The sequence below is a fragment of the Pristiophorus japonicus genome, unplaced genomic scaffold (assembly GCF_044704955.1).
Source record: "Pristiophorus japonicus isolate sPriJap1 unplaced genomic scaffold, sPriJap1.hap1 HAP1_SCAFFOLD_160, whole genome shotgun sequence".
In the NCBI taxonomy this organism is placed as follows: Eukaryota; Metazoa; Chordata; class Chondrichthyes; family Pristiophoridae; genus Pristiophorus; species Pristiophorus japonicus.
The window spans coordinates 934,773-952,272 of NW_027251278.1; the positions used below are offsets into that span (position 1 = coordinate 934,773).

Below are 17,500 nucleotides of genomic sequence, written 5' to 3' on the forward strand. Positions count from 1 at the left end.
GGGAGAGAGGGGGGATGGGGAGGGAGAGAGGGGGGATGGGGAGGGAGAGAGGGGGGGAGGGAGGGAGAGAGGGGGGATGGGGAGGGAGAGAGGGGGGATGGGGAGGGAGAGAGGGGGGATGGGGAGGGAGAGAGGGGGGGTGGGGAGGGAGAGAGGGGGGATGGGGAGGGAGAGAGGGGGGATGGGGAGGAGAGAGGGGGGATGGGGAGGGAGAGAGGGGGGATGGGGAGGGAGAGAGGGGGGATGGGGAGGGAGAGAGGGGGGATGGGGAGGGAGAGAGGGGGGATGGGGAGGGAGAGAGGGGGGATGGGGAGGGAGAGAGGGGGGATGGGGAGGGAGAGAGGGGGGATGGGGAGGGAGAGAGGGGGGATGGGGAGGGAGGGAGAGAGAGGGGGGATGGGGAGGGAGAGAGGGGGGGAGGGAGGGAGAGAGGGGGGGGGGGGGAGGGGGGAGGGAGAGAGTGGGGGGGGGGATGCTATAGCTATAACAACGTGCAGTGTTACCTGAGGCGGGATGGGGAGGCGACGTCCGTTCGAGAAATCCCAACACAGCTCTGCGATCAAACTCAAATCCCTGGGGGACCGGGGCCCTGCCCTGTGAGGGACCGGGGGCCCTGCCCTGTGGGGGACCGGGGACCCTGCCCTGGGGGGGACCGGGGGCCCTGCCCTGGGGGGGACCGGGGGCCCTGCCCTGGGGGGGACCGGGGGCCCTGCCCTGGGGGGGACCGGGGGCCCTGCCCTGGGGGGGACCGGGGGCCCTGCCCTGGGGGGACCGGGGGCCCTGCCCTGGGGGGGACCGGGGGCCCTGCCCTGGGGGGGACCGGGGGCCCTGCCCTGGGGGGGACCGGGGGCCCTGCCCTGGGGGGGACCGGGGGCCCTGCCCTGGGGGGGAAAGGGCCCTGCCCTGGGGGGGACCGGGGACCCTGCCCTGGGGGGGACCGGGGACCCTGCCCTGGGGGGGACCGGGGGCCCTGCCCTGGGGGGGGGAAAGGGCCCTGCCCTGGGGGGGACCGGGGGCCCTGCCCTGGGGGGAACCGGGCCTTTCCCTGAATATCAGCGAGAGCTTTAATTGAGTGAAGTTGCCGAGCTGAGTGTTGCTGAAGTCAGCTGGACATTATCATCATCGGCCGTCCCTCGAAGCGAGGATGACTTGCTTCCACACCAAAAAAGGATGAGCTCACAGGTGTTTCAATGAAGGACCCCGAACTACATCCTGAAGGGTGGAAGATGGCTGTGGGTGGATTGTTTTAACGTGGGGTGGCCGTTGGACACCAGCCACCACACGGGCTTGACAGAGCGAGGTCTTGGTCCAGGGGCAAGGGTTAACCAGGACGGCTGGAGACCTGCTCTGCTGCACGGACCCAGTGCCACACATATCATGCGATTGGGTGTATGGAGAGGGCTGTAAACATGCAGAGACATAGAAAATAGGTGCAGGAGTAGGCCATTCGGCCATTCGAGCCTGCACCACCATTCAATAAGATCATGGCTGATCATTCCCTCAGTACCCCTTTCCTGCTTTCTCTCCATACCCCTTGATCCCTTTAGCCGTAAGGGCCATATCTAACTCCCTCTTGAATATATCCAATGAACTGGCATCAACAACTCTCTGTGGTAGAGAATTCCACAGGTTAACAACTCTCTGGGTGAAGATGTTTCTCCTCATCTCGGTCCTAAATGGCTTCCCCCTTATCCTTAGACTATGACCCCTGGTTCTGGACTTCCCCAACATCGGGAACATTCTTCCTGCATCTAACCTGTCTAAACCCGTCAGAATTTTATGTTTCTATGAGATCTCCTCTCATCCTTCTAAACTCCAGTGAATACAGACCCAGTCGATCCAGTCTCTCCTCATATATCAGTCCTGCCATCCCGGGAATCAGTCTGGTGAACCTTCGCTGCACTCCCTCAATAGCAAGAACGTCCTTCCTCAGATTAGGAGACCAAAACTGAACACAATATTCCAGGTGAGGCCTCACCAAGGCCCTGTACAACTGCAGTAAGACCTCTCTGCTCCTATACTTGTTGTTGAGGCCAATTCACTAAATATAAATATATTCAAAAAGGAGTTGGATGTCGTCCTTACTACTCAGGGGATCAAGGGGTATGGCGAGAAAGCAGGAAGGGGGTACTGAAGTTGCATGTTCAGCCATGAACTCATTGAATGGCGGTGCAGGCTCGAAGGGCCAAATGGCCTACTCCTGCACCTATTTTCTATGTTTCTATGTTTACTCAAATCTCCTCGCTATGAAGGCCAATATACCATTTGCCTTCTTCACCGCCTGCTGTACCTGCATGCCAACTTTCAATGACTGATGAACCATGACACCCAGGTCTCGTTGCACCTCCCCTTTTCCTAATCTGCCGCCATTCAGATAATATTCTGCCTTCCTGTTTTTGCCCCCAAAGTGGATAACCTCACATTTATCCACATTATACTGCATCTGCCATGCATTTGCCCACTCACCTAACCTGTCCAAGTCACCCTGCAGCCTCTTAGCGTCTCCCTCACAGCTCACACCGCCACCCAGCTTAATGTCATCTGCAAACTTGGAGATATTACACTCAATTCCTTCATCTAAATCATTGATGTATATTGTAAATAGCTGGGGTCCCAGCACTGAGCCCTGCGACACCCCACTAGTCACTGCCTGCCATTCTGAAAAGGACCCATTTATCCCTACTCTCTGCTTCCTGTCTGCCAACCAGTTCTCTATCCACATCAGTATATTACTCCCAATACCATGTGCTTTAATGTTGCACCTTGTCAAAGGCCTTTTGAAAGTCCAAATACACCACATCCACTGGTTCTCCCTTGTCCACTCTACTCGTTACATCCTCAAAAAATTCCAGAAGATTTGTCAAGCATGATTTCCCTTTCATAAATCCATGCTGACTTGGACCGATCCTGTCACTGCTTTCCAAATGTGCTGCTATTACATCTTTAATAATTGATTCCAACTCTTCCAGCCAGTCGCTAATATTTTGATTTTATTAAATTACAATTTATAAGTTACATCCGATACACATACCGAGGCTCCCGAGAGGAAAGAAAAAACGAACAAGCAGCCTCCCCTTCAGCAGATGCCAAGCGGCCCGGGTTGTTGGGGGGGGGTTTGTCTCCGAGCAGGAGGGGGGGGGAATATGGGCCGATGCCCACTAGACCACAGCTGGACCTCGGGAGGCAGATCAGCTCCCACCTCAGCCCGGCTTAACCCCGCGATAAACCGCACTCCCATCCACAGGCCCAACCCACGTGGGTCCCTCCTCGCTCCGAACCCCGCTCACTATCGACGGGCACAGACAAGCTGGCACTCAGCACGTCAGCAGCAAAAATACTGACCAAAAAATCTAATCAAAGAAACGAGAATTGGACATGTCCTTTTCCCGGGTGGGGACTAATGGCTGGGATTTAAAGCAGTGTCTATAAATAAAGGCACAGTCCTCCCGTCTCGCACTTTACAACACAAGGCGCGACTCAATGCTAAGCTGACACAGGACACGAGAGAGAGAGAGAGAGAGAGAGAGAGAAATGACTGCTTTTCAAATAAAACCTATTTTTTTTTCTTTCAAATGAAATAAACAAAATTGGAAGGAAGTGCAAACAAGGAGAGTGCCCTCAGGAGTTGTCGGAGGGAACGTGCTCCTCAAAACCCTCGCTCTCACGCACCAGAGCCCGCTCCAGGATCACTCGGCCCTCCTTATAGCGCTGGCTGTCCTCCGTCGCAAACTCGTAGATCCAGCCCAGCTTACTGTTACAGTTCTTGCAGCTCACGTCTCTCACCATGTGTCGGCCTGTCAACATCACCCGGTCCTGTACCTCACTGTACTGAAGGTTCACCACCTGGGGAATACACACAGTGTCACTCATCACATCACCCGGTCCTGTACCTCACTGTACTGAAGGTTCACCACCTGGGGAATACACACACTGTCACTCATCTCATCACCCGGTCCTGTACCTCACTGTACTGTAGGTTCACCACCTGGGGAATACACACAGTGTCACACATCTCATCACCCGGTCCTGTACCTCACTGTACTGTAGGTTCACCACCTGGGGAATACACACAGTGTCACACATCTCATCACCCGGTCCTGTACCTCACTGTACTGTAGGTTCACCACCTGGGGAATACACACACTGTCACTCATCTCATCACACGGTCCTGTACCTCACTGTACTGAAGGTTCACCACCTGGGGAATACACAGTGTCACTCATCTCATCACCCGGTCCTGTACCTCACTGTACTGTACGTTCACCACCTGGGGAATACACACACAGTGTCACTCATCTCATCACCCGGTCCTGTACCTCACTGTACTGAAGGTTCACCACCTGGGGAATACACAGTGTCACTCATCTCATCACCCGGTCCTGTACCTCACTGTACTGTAGGTTCACCACCTGGGGAATACACACAGTGTCACACATCTCATCACCCGGTCCTGTACCTCACTGTACTGTAGGTTCACCACCTGGGGAATACACACACTGTCACACATCTCATCACCCGGTCCTGTACCTCACTGTACTGTAGGTTCACCACCTGGGGAATACACAGAGTGTCACTCATCTCATCACCCGGTCCTGTACCTCACTGTACTGTAGGTTCACCACCTGGGGAATACACACACTGTCACTCATCTCATCACACGGTCCTGTACCTCACTGTACTGTAGGTTCACCACCTGGGGAATACACACACTGTCACTCATCTCATCACACGGTCCTGTACCTCACTGTACTGTAGGTTCACCACCTGGGGAATACACACAGTGTCACTCATCTCATCACCCGGTCCTGTACCTCACTGTACTGTAGGTTCACCACCTGGGGAATACACACAGTGTCACTCATCTCATCACACGGTCCTGTACCTCACTGTACTGTAGGTTCACCACCTGGGGAATACACACACTGTCACTCATCTCATCACACGGTCCTGTACCTCACTGTACTGTAGGTTCACCACCTGGGGAATACACAGTGTCACACATCTCATCACACGGTCCTGTACCTCACTGTACTGTAGGTTCACCACCTGGGGAATACACACAGTGTCACTCATCTCATCACCCGGTCCTGTACCTCACTGTACTGTAGGTTCACCACCTGGGGAATACACACAGTGTCACTCATCTCATCACCCGGTCCTGTACCTCACTGTACTGTAGGTTCACCTCCTGGGGAATACACACAGTGTCACTCATCTCATCACCCGGTCCTGTACCTCACTGTACTGTAGGTTCACCACCTGGGGAATACACACAGTGTCACTCATCTCATCACCTGGTCCTGTACCTCACTGTACTGTAGGTTCACCACCTGGGGAATACACACAGTGTCACTCATCTCATCACCCGGTCCTGTACCTCACTGTACTGTAGGTTCACCACCTGGGGAATACACACACAGTGTCACTCATCTCATCACCCGGTCCTGTACCTCACTGTACTGAAGGTTCACCACCTGGGGAATACACACAGTGTCACTCATCTCATCACCCGGTCCTGTACCTCACTGTACTGTAGGTTCACCACCTGGGGAATACACACAGTGTCACTCATCTCATCACCCGGTCCTGTACCTCACTGTACTGTAGGTTCACCACCTGGGGAATACACACAGTGTCACTCATCTCATCACCCGGTCCTGTACCTCACTGTACTGAAGGTTCACCACCTGGGGAATACACACAGTGTCACTCATCTCATCACCCGGTCCTGTACCTCACTGTACTGTAGGTTCACCACCTGGGGAATACACACAGTGTCACTCATCTCATCACATGGTCCTGTACCTCACTGTACTGTAGGTTCACCACCTGGGGAATACACACAGTGTCACTCATCTCATCACATGGTCCTGTACCTCACTGTACTGTAGGTTCACCACCTGGGGAATACACACAGTGTCACTCATCTCATCACATGGTCCTGTACCTCACTGTACTGTAGGTTCACCACCTGGGGAATACACACACTGTCACTCATCTCATCACCCGGTCCTGTACCTCACTGTACTGTAGGTTCACCACCTGGGGAATACACACACTGTCACTCATCTCATCACCCGGTCCTGTACCTCACTGTACTGTAGGTTCACCACCTGGGGAATACACACAGTGTCACTCATCTCATCACCCGGTCCTGTACCTCACTGTACTGTAGGTTCACCACCTGGGGAATACACACACTGTCACTCATCTCATCACATGGTCCTGTACCTCACTGTACTGTAGGTTCACCACCTGGGGAATACACACAGTGTCACTCATCTCATCACACGGTCCTGTACCTCACTGTACTGTAGGTTCACCACCTGGGGAATACACACAGTGTCACTCATCTCATCACACGGTCCTGTACCTCACTGTACTGTAGGTTCACCACCTGGGGAATACACACAGTGTCACTCATCTCATCACACGGTCCTGTACCTCACTGTACTGTAGGTTCACCACCTGGGGAATACACACACTGTCACTCATCTCATCACCCGGTCCTGTACCTCACTGTACTGTAGGTTCACCACCTGGGGAATACACACAGTGTCACTCATCTCATCACCCGGTCCTGTACCTCACTGTACTGTAGGTTCACCACCTGGGGAATACACACAGTGTCACTCATCTCATCACCCGGTCCTGTACCTCACTGTACTGTAGGTTCACCACCTGGGGAATACACACAGTGTCACTCATCTCATCACACGGTCCTGTACCTCACTGTACTGTAGGTTCACCACCTGGGGAATACACACACTGTCACTCATCTCATCACCCGGTCCTGTACCTCACTGTACTGTAGGTTCACCACCTGGGGAATACACACAGTGTCACTCATCTCATCACCCGGTCCTGTACCTCACTGTACTGTAGGTTCACCACCTGGGGAATACACACAGTGTCACTCATCTCATCACCCGGTCCTGTACCTCACTGTACTGTAGGTTCACCACCTGGGGAATACACACAGTGTCACTCATCTCATCACACGGTCCTGTACCTCACTGTACTGTAGGTTCACCACCTGGGGAATACACACACTGTCACTCATCTCATCACACGGCCCGGCATTTAACCCCCACTCCGGGGCAGGGACGAGGGAGGGGCAGGGACGAGGGAGGGGCTGGAGGGGCGAGGGCGAGGCCGTAGGGCAGGGGCCGGGGGTGAGGGAGGGGCCAGAGGCGAGGGAGGGGCCGGCGGGGGTGAGGGAGTGGCCGGAGGGGCGGGGGTGAGGGAGGGGCCGGGGGTGAGGGAGGGGCCGGAGGTGAGGGAGGGGCCGGAGGGGCGAGAGGCGAGGGAGGGGCTGGAGCGAGGGAGGGGCCGGAGGGGCGAGGGAGGGGCCGGAGGCGAGGGAGGGGCTGGGCCCAGTGAGGGGCAGGGCCCAGGAATGGGCAGTACTGAACGAGTACTGCACTGTCAGAGGTGACGACTTTCGGATGAGACGTTAAACCGGGGCCTCTTTTAGCCGGACGTAAAAGATCGCAGAGCACTGCTTCGAGCAGCGGGGGAGTTATACCCGGCGTCTCGGCCAATATACAGCCCTCAAATCAATTTCTAAAAGCAGATGATTTGGTCACTATCACACTGCTATGTGGGAGCTTGCTGTGCTCAAATCGGCTGCCGTGTTTCCCACAACACGACAGTGACTACACCTCAACATGTACTTCATTGGCTGTAAAGCTCTTTGGGATCCCAAAGTCATGAAAAGTACGACACAAGAAACATAACGTAAGAAATAGGAGCAGGAGTCGGCCATACGGCCCCTCGAGCCTGCTCCGCCATTCAATACGATCATGGCTGATCCAATCATGGACTCAGCTCCACTTCCCCGCCATATGGAAACGGGAGTCGTTCTTTTTGGAAACAGGTACAGACAGCATCTCTCGCTCACACCCCCTGTACACAGACTCTCTCGCTCACACCCCCTGTACACAGGGACTCGCTCACACCCCCTATACACAGACCCTCTCGCTCACACCCCCTGTACACAGACCCTCTCGCTCACACCCCCTGTACACAGACCCTCTCGCTCACACCCCCTGTACACAGGGACTCGCTCACACCCCCTATACACAGACCCTCTCGCTCACACCCCCTGTACACAGACCCTCTCGCTCACACCCCCTGTACACAGACCCTCTCGCTCACACCCCCTGGACACAGACTCTCGCTCACACCCCCTGGACACAGACTCTCGCTCACACCCCCTGTACACAGACCCTCTCGCTCACACCCCCTGTACACAGGGACTCGCTCACACCCCCTGTACACAGACTCTCTCGCTCACACCCCCTGTACACAGACTCTCGCTCACACCCCCTGTACACAGACCCTCTCGCTCACACCCCCTGTACACAGGGACTCGCTCACACCCCCTGTACACAGACCCTCTCGCTCACACCCCCTGTACACAGACTCTCGCTCACACCCCCTGTACACAGACTCTCGCTCACACTCCCTGTACACAGACTCTCGCTCACACCCCCTGTACACAGACTCTCGCTCACACCCCCTGTACACAGACTCTCGCTCACACCTCCTGTACACAGACTCTCTCGCTCACACCCCCTGTACACAGACTCTCGCTCACACCCCCTGTACACAGACCCTCGCTCACACCCCCTGTACACAGACCCTCGCTCACACCCCCTGTACACAGACACTCGCTCACACCCCCTCGCTCACACCCCCTGTACACAGGGTCTCTCGCTCACATCCCACTGTACACAGGGTCTCTCGCTCACACCCCCTGTACACAGACTCTCGCTCACACCCCCTGTACACAAACCCTCGCTCACACCCCCTGTACACAGACCCTCGCTCACACCCCCTGTACACAGACCCTCTCGCTCACACCCCCTGTACACAGACCCTCTCGCTCACACCCCCTGTACACAGACCCTCTCGCTCACACCCCCTGTACACAGACTCTCGCTCACACCCCCTGTACACAGACTCTCGCTCACACTCCCTGTACACAGACTCTCGCTCACACCCCCTGTACACAGACTCTCTCGCTCACACCCCACTGTACACAGACTCTCGCTCACACTCCCTGTACAGACCCTCTCGCTCACACCCCCTGTACACAGACTCTCGCTCACACCCCCTGTACACAGACCCTCGCTCACACCCCCTGTACACAGACCCTCTCGCTCACACCCCCTGTACACAGACCCTCGCTCACACCCCCTGTACACAGACTCTCGCTCACACCCACTGTACACAGACCCTCGCTCACACCCCCTGTACACAGACCCTCGCTCACACCCCCTGTACACAGACTCTCGCTCACACTCCCTGCACAGACCCTCTCGCTCACACCCCTTGTACACAGACCCTCTCGCTCACACCACTTGTACACAGACTCTCTCGCTCACACACCCTGTACACAGACCCTCGCTCACACCCCCTGTACACAGACCCTCTCGCTCACACCCCCTGTACACAGACCCTCTCGCTCACACCCCCTGTACACAGGGACTCGCTCACACCCCCTGTACACAGGGACTCGCTCACACCCCCTGTACACAGGGACTCGCTCACACCCCCTGTACACAGGGACTCGCTCACACCCCCTGTACACAGGGACTCTCGCTCACACCCCCTGTACACAGACTCTCTCGCTCACACCCCCTGTACACAGGGACTCGCTCACACCCCCTGTACACAGGGACTCGCTCACACCCCCTGTACACAGGGACTCTCGCTCACACCCCCTGTACACAGACCCTCTCGCTCACACCCCCTGTACACAGGGACTCGCTCACACCCCCTGTACACAGACTCTCGCTCACACCCCCTGTACACAGACTCTCTCGCTCACACCCCACTGTACACAGACTCTCGCTCACACTCCCTGTACAGACCCTCTCGCTCACACCCCCTGTACACAGACTCTCGCTCACACCCCCTGTACACAGACCCTCGCTCACACCCCCTGTACACAGACCCTCTCGCTCACACCCCCTGTACACAGACCCTCTCGCTCACACCCCACTGTACACAGACTCTCGCTCACACTCCCTGTACAGACCCTCTCGCTCACACCCCCTGTACACAGACCCTCGCTCACACCCCCTGTACACAGACTCTCTCGCTCACACCCCACTGTACACAGACTCTCGCTCACACTCCCTGTACAGACCCTCTCGCTCACACTCCCTGTACAGACTCTCTCGCTCACACCCCCTGTACACAGACCCTCTCGCTCACACCCCTTGTACACAGACTCTCTCGCTCACACCCCCTGTACACAGACCCTCGCTCACACCCCCTGTACACAGACCCTCGCTCACACCCCCTGTACACAGACTCTCGCTCACACCCACTGTACACAGACCCTCGCTCACACCCCCTGTACACAGACCCTCGCTCACACCCACTGTACACAGACTCTCTCGCTCACACCCCACTGTACACAGACTCTCGCTCACACTCCCTGTACAGACCCTCTCGCTCACACTCCCTGTACAGACTCTCTCGCTCACACCCCCTGTACACAGACCCTCTCGCTCACACCCCTTGTACACAGACTCTCTCGCTCACACCCCCTGTACACAGACCCTCGCTCACACCCCCTGTACACAGACCCTCGCTCACACCCCCTGTACACAGACTCTCGCTCACACCCCCTGTACACAGACTCTCGCTCACACCCCCTGTACACAGACCCTCGCTCACACCCCCTGTACACAGGGACTCTCGCTCACACCCCCTGTACACAGACTCTCTCGCTCACACCCCACTGTACACAGACTCTCGCTCACACCCCCTGTACACAGACTCTCGCTCACACCCCCTGTACACAGACTCTCGCTCACACCCCCTGTACACAGACTCTCGCTCACACCCCCTGTACACAGGGACTCGCTCACACCCCCTGTACACAGGGACTCGCTCACACCCCCTGTACACAGGGACTCGCTCACACCCCCTGTACACAGGGACTCGCTCACACCCCCTGTACACAGGGACTCGCTCACACCCCCTGTACACAGGGACTCGCTCACACCCCCTGTACACAGGGACTCGCTCACACCCCTGTACACAGACTCTCTCGCTCACACCCCCTGTACACAGACTCTCGCTCACACCCCCTGTACACAGACCCTCGCTCACACCCCCTGTACACAGACCCTCGCTCACACCCCCTGTACACAGACTCTCGCTCACACCCACTGTACACAGACCCTCGCTCACACCCCCTGTACACAGACCCTCGTTCACACCCCCTGTACACAGACTCTCTCGCTCACACCCCCTGTACACAGACCCTCTCGCTCACACCCCCTGTACACAGGGACTCGCTCACACCCCCTGTACACAGGGACTCGCTCACACCCCCTGTACACAGGGACTCGCTCACACCCCCTGTACACAGGGACTCGCTCACACCCTCTGTACACAGGGACTCGCTCACACCCCCTGTACACAGGGACTCGCTCACACCCCCTGTACACAGGGACTCTCGCTCACACCCCCTGTACACAGACTCTCTCGCTCACACCCCCTGTACACAGGGACTCGCTCACACCCCCTGTACACAGACTCTCTCGCTCACACCCCCCTGTACACAGGGACTCGCTCACACCCCCTGTACACAGGGACTCGCTCACACCCCCCCGTACACAGACTCTCTCGCTCACACCCCCTCGCTCACACCCCCTGTACACAGACTCTCTCGCTCACACACCCTGTACACAGACTCTCGCTCACACCCTCTGTACACAGACTCTCTCGCTCACACCCCCTGTACACAGGGACTCGCTCACATCCCCTGTACACAGACCCTCGCTCACACCCCCTGTACACAGGGACTCGCTCACACCCCCTGTACACAGACCCTCTCGCTCACACCCCTTGTACACAGACTCTCTCGCTCACACCCCCTGTACACAGACTCTCTCGCTCACACCCCCTGTACACAGACCCTCGCTCACACCCCCTGTACACAGACTCTCGCTCACACCCCCTGTACACAGACCCTCTCGCTCACACCCCCTGTACACAGACTCTCGCTCACACCCCCTGTACACAGACTCTCGCTCACACTCCCTGTACACAGACTCTCGCTCACACCCCCTGTACACAGACTCTCGCTCACACTCCCTGTACAGACCCTCTCGCTCACACCCCCTGTACACAGACCCTCTCGCTCACACCCCTTGTACACAGACTCTCTCGCTCACACACCCTGTACACAGACCCTCGCTCACACCCCCTGTACACAGACCCTCTCGCTCACACCCCCTGTACACAGGGACTCGCTCACACCCCCTGTACACAGACTCTCTCGCTCACACCCCCTGTACACAGACTCTCTCGCTCACACCCCCTGTACACAGGGACTCGCTCACACCCCCTGTACACAGACTCTCTCGCTCACACCCCCCTGTACACAGGGACTCGCTCACACCCCCTGTACACAGACTCTCTCGCTCACACCCCCTGTACACAGGGACTCGCTCACACCCCCCTGTACACAGACCCTCTCGCTCACACCCCCTGTACACAGACTCTCTCGCTCACACCCCCCTGTACACAGGGACTCGCTCACACCCCCTGTACACAGACTCTCTCGCTCACACCCCCCTGTACACAGGGACTCGCTCACACCCCCTGTACACAGGGACTCGCTCACACCCCCCTGTACACGTGGACTCGCTCACACCCCCTGTACACAGGGACTCGCTCACACCCCCTGTACACAGGGACTCTCGCTCACACCCCCTGTACACATACCCTCTCGCTCACACCCCCTGTACACAGATTCTCTCGCTCACACCCCCTGTACACAGACTCTCGCTCACACCCCCTGTACACAGACTCTCGCTCACACCCCCTGTACACAGGGACTCGCTCACACCCCCTGTACACAGACTCTCGCTCACACCCCCTGTACACAGGGACTCGCTCACACCCCCTGTACACAGACTCTCGCTCACACCCCCTGTACACAGACCCTCGCTCACACCCCCTCGCTCACACCCCCTGTACACAGGGTCTCTCGCTCACACCCCCTGTACACAGACTCTCTCGCTCACACCCCCTGTACACAGACCCTCGCTCACACCCCCTGTACACAGACCCTCTCGCTCACACCCCCTGTACACAGACCCTCTCGCTCACACCCCCTGTACACAGACCCTCTCGCTCACACCCCCTGTACACAGGGACTCGCTCACACCCCCTGTACACAGACTCTCGCTCACACCCCCTGTACACAGACTCTCGCTCACACCCCCTGTACACAGACTCTCGCTCACACCCCCTGTACACAGGGACTCGCTCACACCCCCTGTACACAGACTCTCGCTCACACCCCCTGTACACAGACCCTCGCTCACACCCCCTGTACACAGACCCTCGCTCACACCCCCTGTACACAGACCCTCGCTCACACCCCCTGTACACAGGGACTCGCTCACACCCCCTGTACACAGGGACTCGCTCACACCCCCTGTACACAGACTCTCGCTCACACCCCCTGGACACAGACCCTCTCGCTCACACCCCCTGGACACAGACCCTCTCGCTCACACCCCCTGTACACAGACTCTCGCTCACACCCCCTGTACACAGACTCTCGCTCACACCCCCTGTACACAGACTCTCGCTCACACCCCCTGTACACAGACTCTCGCTCACACCCCCTGTACACAGACTCTCGCTCACACCCCCTGTACACAGGGACTCGCTCACACCCCCTGTACACAGGGACTCGCTCACACCCCCTGTACACAGGGACTCGCTCACACCCCCTGTACACAGACTCTCGCTCACACCCCCTGTACACAGACTCTCGCTCACACCCCCTGTACACAGACCCTCGCTCACACCCCCTCGCTCACACCCCCTGTACACAGGGTCTCTCGCTCACACCCCCTGTACACAGACTCTCTCGCTCACACCCCCTGTACACAGACCCTCGCTCACACCCCCTGTACACAGACTCTCTCGCTCACACCCCCTGTACACAGACCCTCGCTCACACCCCCTGTACACAGACCCTCTCGCTCACACCCCCTGTACACAGACCCTCTCGCTCACACCCCCTGTACACAGACCCTCTCGCTCACACCCCCTGTACACAGGGTCTCTCGCTCACATCCCACTGTACACAGGGTCTCGCTCACACCCCCTGTACACAGACTCTCGCTCACACCCCCTGTACACAGGGACTCGCTCACACCCCCTGTACACAGACTCTCGCTCACACCCCCCGTACACAGACTCTCGCTCACACCCCCTGTACACAGACTCTCGCTCACACCCCCTGTACACAGACCCTCGCTCACACCCCCTGTACACAGACCCTCTCGCTCACACCCCCTGTACACAGACTCTCGCTCACACCCCCTGTACACAGACTCTCGCTCACACCCCCTGTACACAGACTCTCGCTCACACCCCCTGTACACAGACTCTCGCTCACACCCCCTGTACACAGACTCTCGCTCACACCCCCTGTACACAGACTCTCGCTCACACCCCCTGTACACAGGGACTCGCTCACACCCCCTGTACACAGACTCTCGCTCACACGCCCTGTACACAGACTCTCGCTCACACCCCCTGTACACAGACTCTCGCTCACACCCCCTGTACACAGGGACTCGCTCACACCCCCTGTACACAGACTCTCGCTCACACCCCCTGTACACAGGGACTCGCTCACACCCACTGTACACAGACTCTCGCTCACACCCCCCGTACACAGACCCTCTCGCTCACACCCCCCGTACACAGACCCTCTCGCTCACACCCCCTGTACACAGACCCTCTCGCTCACACCCCCTGTACACAGACCCTCTCGCTCACACCCCCTGTACACAGACCCTCTCGCTCACACCCCCTGTACACAGGGACTCGCTCACACCCCCTGTACACAGGGACTCGCTCACACCCCCTGTACACAGACTCTCGCTCACACCCCCTGTACACAGACTCTCGCTCACACCCCCTGTACACAGACCCTCTCGCTCACACCCCCTGTACACAGACCCTCTCGCTCACACCCCCTGTACACAGGGACTCGCTCACACCCCCTGTACACAGACTCTCGCTCACACCCCCTGTACACAGACCCTCGCTCACACGCCCCTGTACACAGACCCTCGCTCACACCCCCTGTACACAGGGACTCGCTCACACCCCCTGTACACAGGGACTCGCTCACACCCCCTGTACACAGGGACTCGCTCACACCCCCTGTACACAGGGACTCGCTCACACCCCCTGTACACAGACCCTCTCGCTCACACCCCCTGTACACAGACCCTCTCGCTCACACCCCCTGTACACAGACCCTCTCGCTCACACCCCCTGTACACAGGGACTCGCTCACACCCCCTGTACACAGACTCTCGCTCACACCCCCTGTACACAGGGACTCGCTCACACCCCCTGTACACAGGGACTCGCTCACACCCCCTGTACACAGGGTCTCTCGCTCACACCCCCTGTACACAGACTCTCTCGCTCACACCCCCTGTACACAGACTCTCTCGCTCACACCCCCTGTACACAGACCCTCGCTCACACCCCCTGTACACAGACTCTCTCGCTCACACCCCCTGTACACAGACCCTCTCTCACACCCCCTGTACACAGACCCTCTCGCTCACACCCCCTGTACACAGGGTCTCTCGCTCACATCCCACTGTACACAGGGTCTCGCTCACACCCCCTGTACAGACTCTCGCTCACATCCCACTGTACACAGACTCTCGCTCACACCCCCCCCGTACACAGACTCTCGCTCACACCCCCTGTACACAGGGTCTCTCGCTCACATCCCACTGTACACCGGGACTCGCTCACACCCCCTGTACACAGACTCTCGCTCACACCCCCTGTACACCGGGACTCGCTCACACCCCCTGTACACAGACTCTCGCTCACACCCCCTGTACACAGACTCTCGCTCACACCCCCTGTACACAGACTCTCGCTCACACCCCCTGTACACAGACTCTCGCTCACACCCCCTGTACACAGACTCTCGCTCACACCCCCTGTACACAGGGTCCCTCGCTCACACCCCCTGTACACAGACTCTCGCTCACACCCCCTGTACACAGGGACTCGCTCATACCCCCTGTACACAGACTCTCTCGCTCACACCCCCTGTACACAGGGTCCCTCGCTCACACCCCCTGTACACAGACTCTCGCTCACACCCCCTGTACACAGACCCTCTCGCTCACACCCCCTGTACACAGACCCTCTCGCTCACACCCCCTGTACACAGACCCTCTCGCTCACACCCCCTGTACACAGGGACTCGCTCACACCCCCTGTACACAGACTCTCGCTCACACCCCCTGTACACAGGGACTCGCTCACACCCCCTGTACACAGACTCTCGCTCACACCCCCTGTACACAGGGACTCGCTCACACCCCCTGTACACAGGGACTCGCTCACACCCCCTGTACACAGACTCTCGCTCACACTCCCTGTACACAGACTCTCGCTCACACCCCCTGTACACAGACTCTCGCTCACACCCCCTGTACACAGGGACTCGCTCACACCCCCTGTACACAGACTCTCGCTCACACTCCCTGTACACAGACTCTCGCTCACACCCCCTGTACACAGACCCTCGCTCACACCCCCTGTACACAGACTCTCGCTCACACCCCCTGTACACAGACTCTCGCTCACACCCCCTGTACACAGACCCTCTCGCTCACACCCCCTGTACACAGACCCTCTCGCTCACACCCCCTGTACACAGACCCTCTCGCTCACACCCCCTGTACACAGGGACTCGCTCACACCCCCTGTACATAGACTCTCGCTCACACCCCCTGTACACAGACTCTCGCTCACACCCCCTGTACACAGGGACTCGCTCACACCCCCTGTACACAGGGACTCGCTCACACCCCCTGTACACAGGGACTCGCTCACACCCCCTGTACACATGGACTCGCTCACACCCCCTCGCTCACACCCCCTGTACACAGACTCTCTCGCTCACACCCTCTGTACACAGACTCTCTCGCTCACACCTTGTACACAGACTCTCTCGCTCACACCCCCTGTACACAGACCCTCGCTCACACCCCCTGTACACAGGGACTCGCTCACACCCCCTGTACAGACTCTCGCTCACACCCCACTGTACACAGACTGTCGCTCACACTCCCTGTACACAGACTCTCTCGCTCACACTCCCTGTACACAGACTCTCTCGCTCACACCCCCTGTACACAGGGACTCGCTCACACCCCCCGTACACAGACTCTCGCTCACACCCCCTGTACACAGACTCTCGCTCACACCCCCTGTACACAGACTCTCTCGCTCACACCCCCTGTACACAGATCCTCTCTCGCTCACACCCCCTGTACACAGATCCTCTCTCTCACACCCCCTGTACACAGACTCTCGCTCACACCCTCTGTACACAGGGACTCGCTCACACCCCCTGTCCACAGGGACTCGCTCACACCCCCTGTACACAGGGACTCGC

The 17,500-nt window shown here is 58.1% G+C and overlaps 2 protein-coding genes across 5 annotated transcripts in view; one reads left to right on the plus strand and one right to left on the minus strand.

Moving 5' to 3' along the window:
• The window catches only part of LOC139243077 (putative surface-exposed virulence protein BigA), a 6,481-nt gene extending 3,493 nt beyond the window's left edge, over positions 1–2,988 (plus strand). Inside the window, exon 4 of the mRNA XM_070870671.1 lies at positions 2,970–2,988. Coding sequence (XP_070726772.1) covers positions 2,970–2,988 — 19 coding nt within the window. The remainder of the gene's footprint in view (positions 1–2,969) is intronic.
• ypel5 (yippee-like 5) overlaps positions 2,969–17,500 on the minus strand; it is a 16,708-nt gene continuing 2,176 nt past the window's right edge. Inside the window, exons 2-3 of one of the 4 annotated variants that reach the window (XM_070870693.1) lie at positions 5,378–5,401; positions 2,969–3,819 (exon numbers count right to left, since the gene is read on the minus strand). In XM_070870693.1, coding sequence (XP_070726794.1) covers positions 3,619–3,819; positions 5,378–5,401 — 225 coding nt within the window. In that variant the 3' untranslated portion in view covers positions 2,969–3,618. Of the gene's footprint in view, positions 3,844–4,598; positions 4,623–5,377; positions 5,402–7,012; positions 7,037–17,500 lie in introns of all 4 variants that reach the window. The other 3 variants (XM_070870692.1, XM_070870691.1, XM_070870690.1) reach the window with 3 other exon arrangements.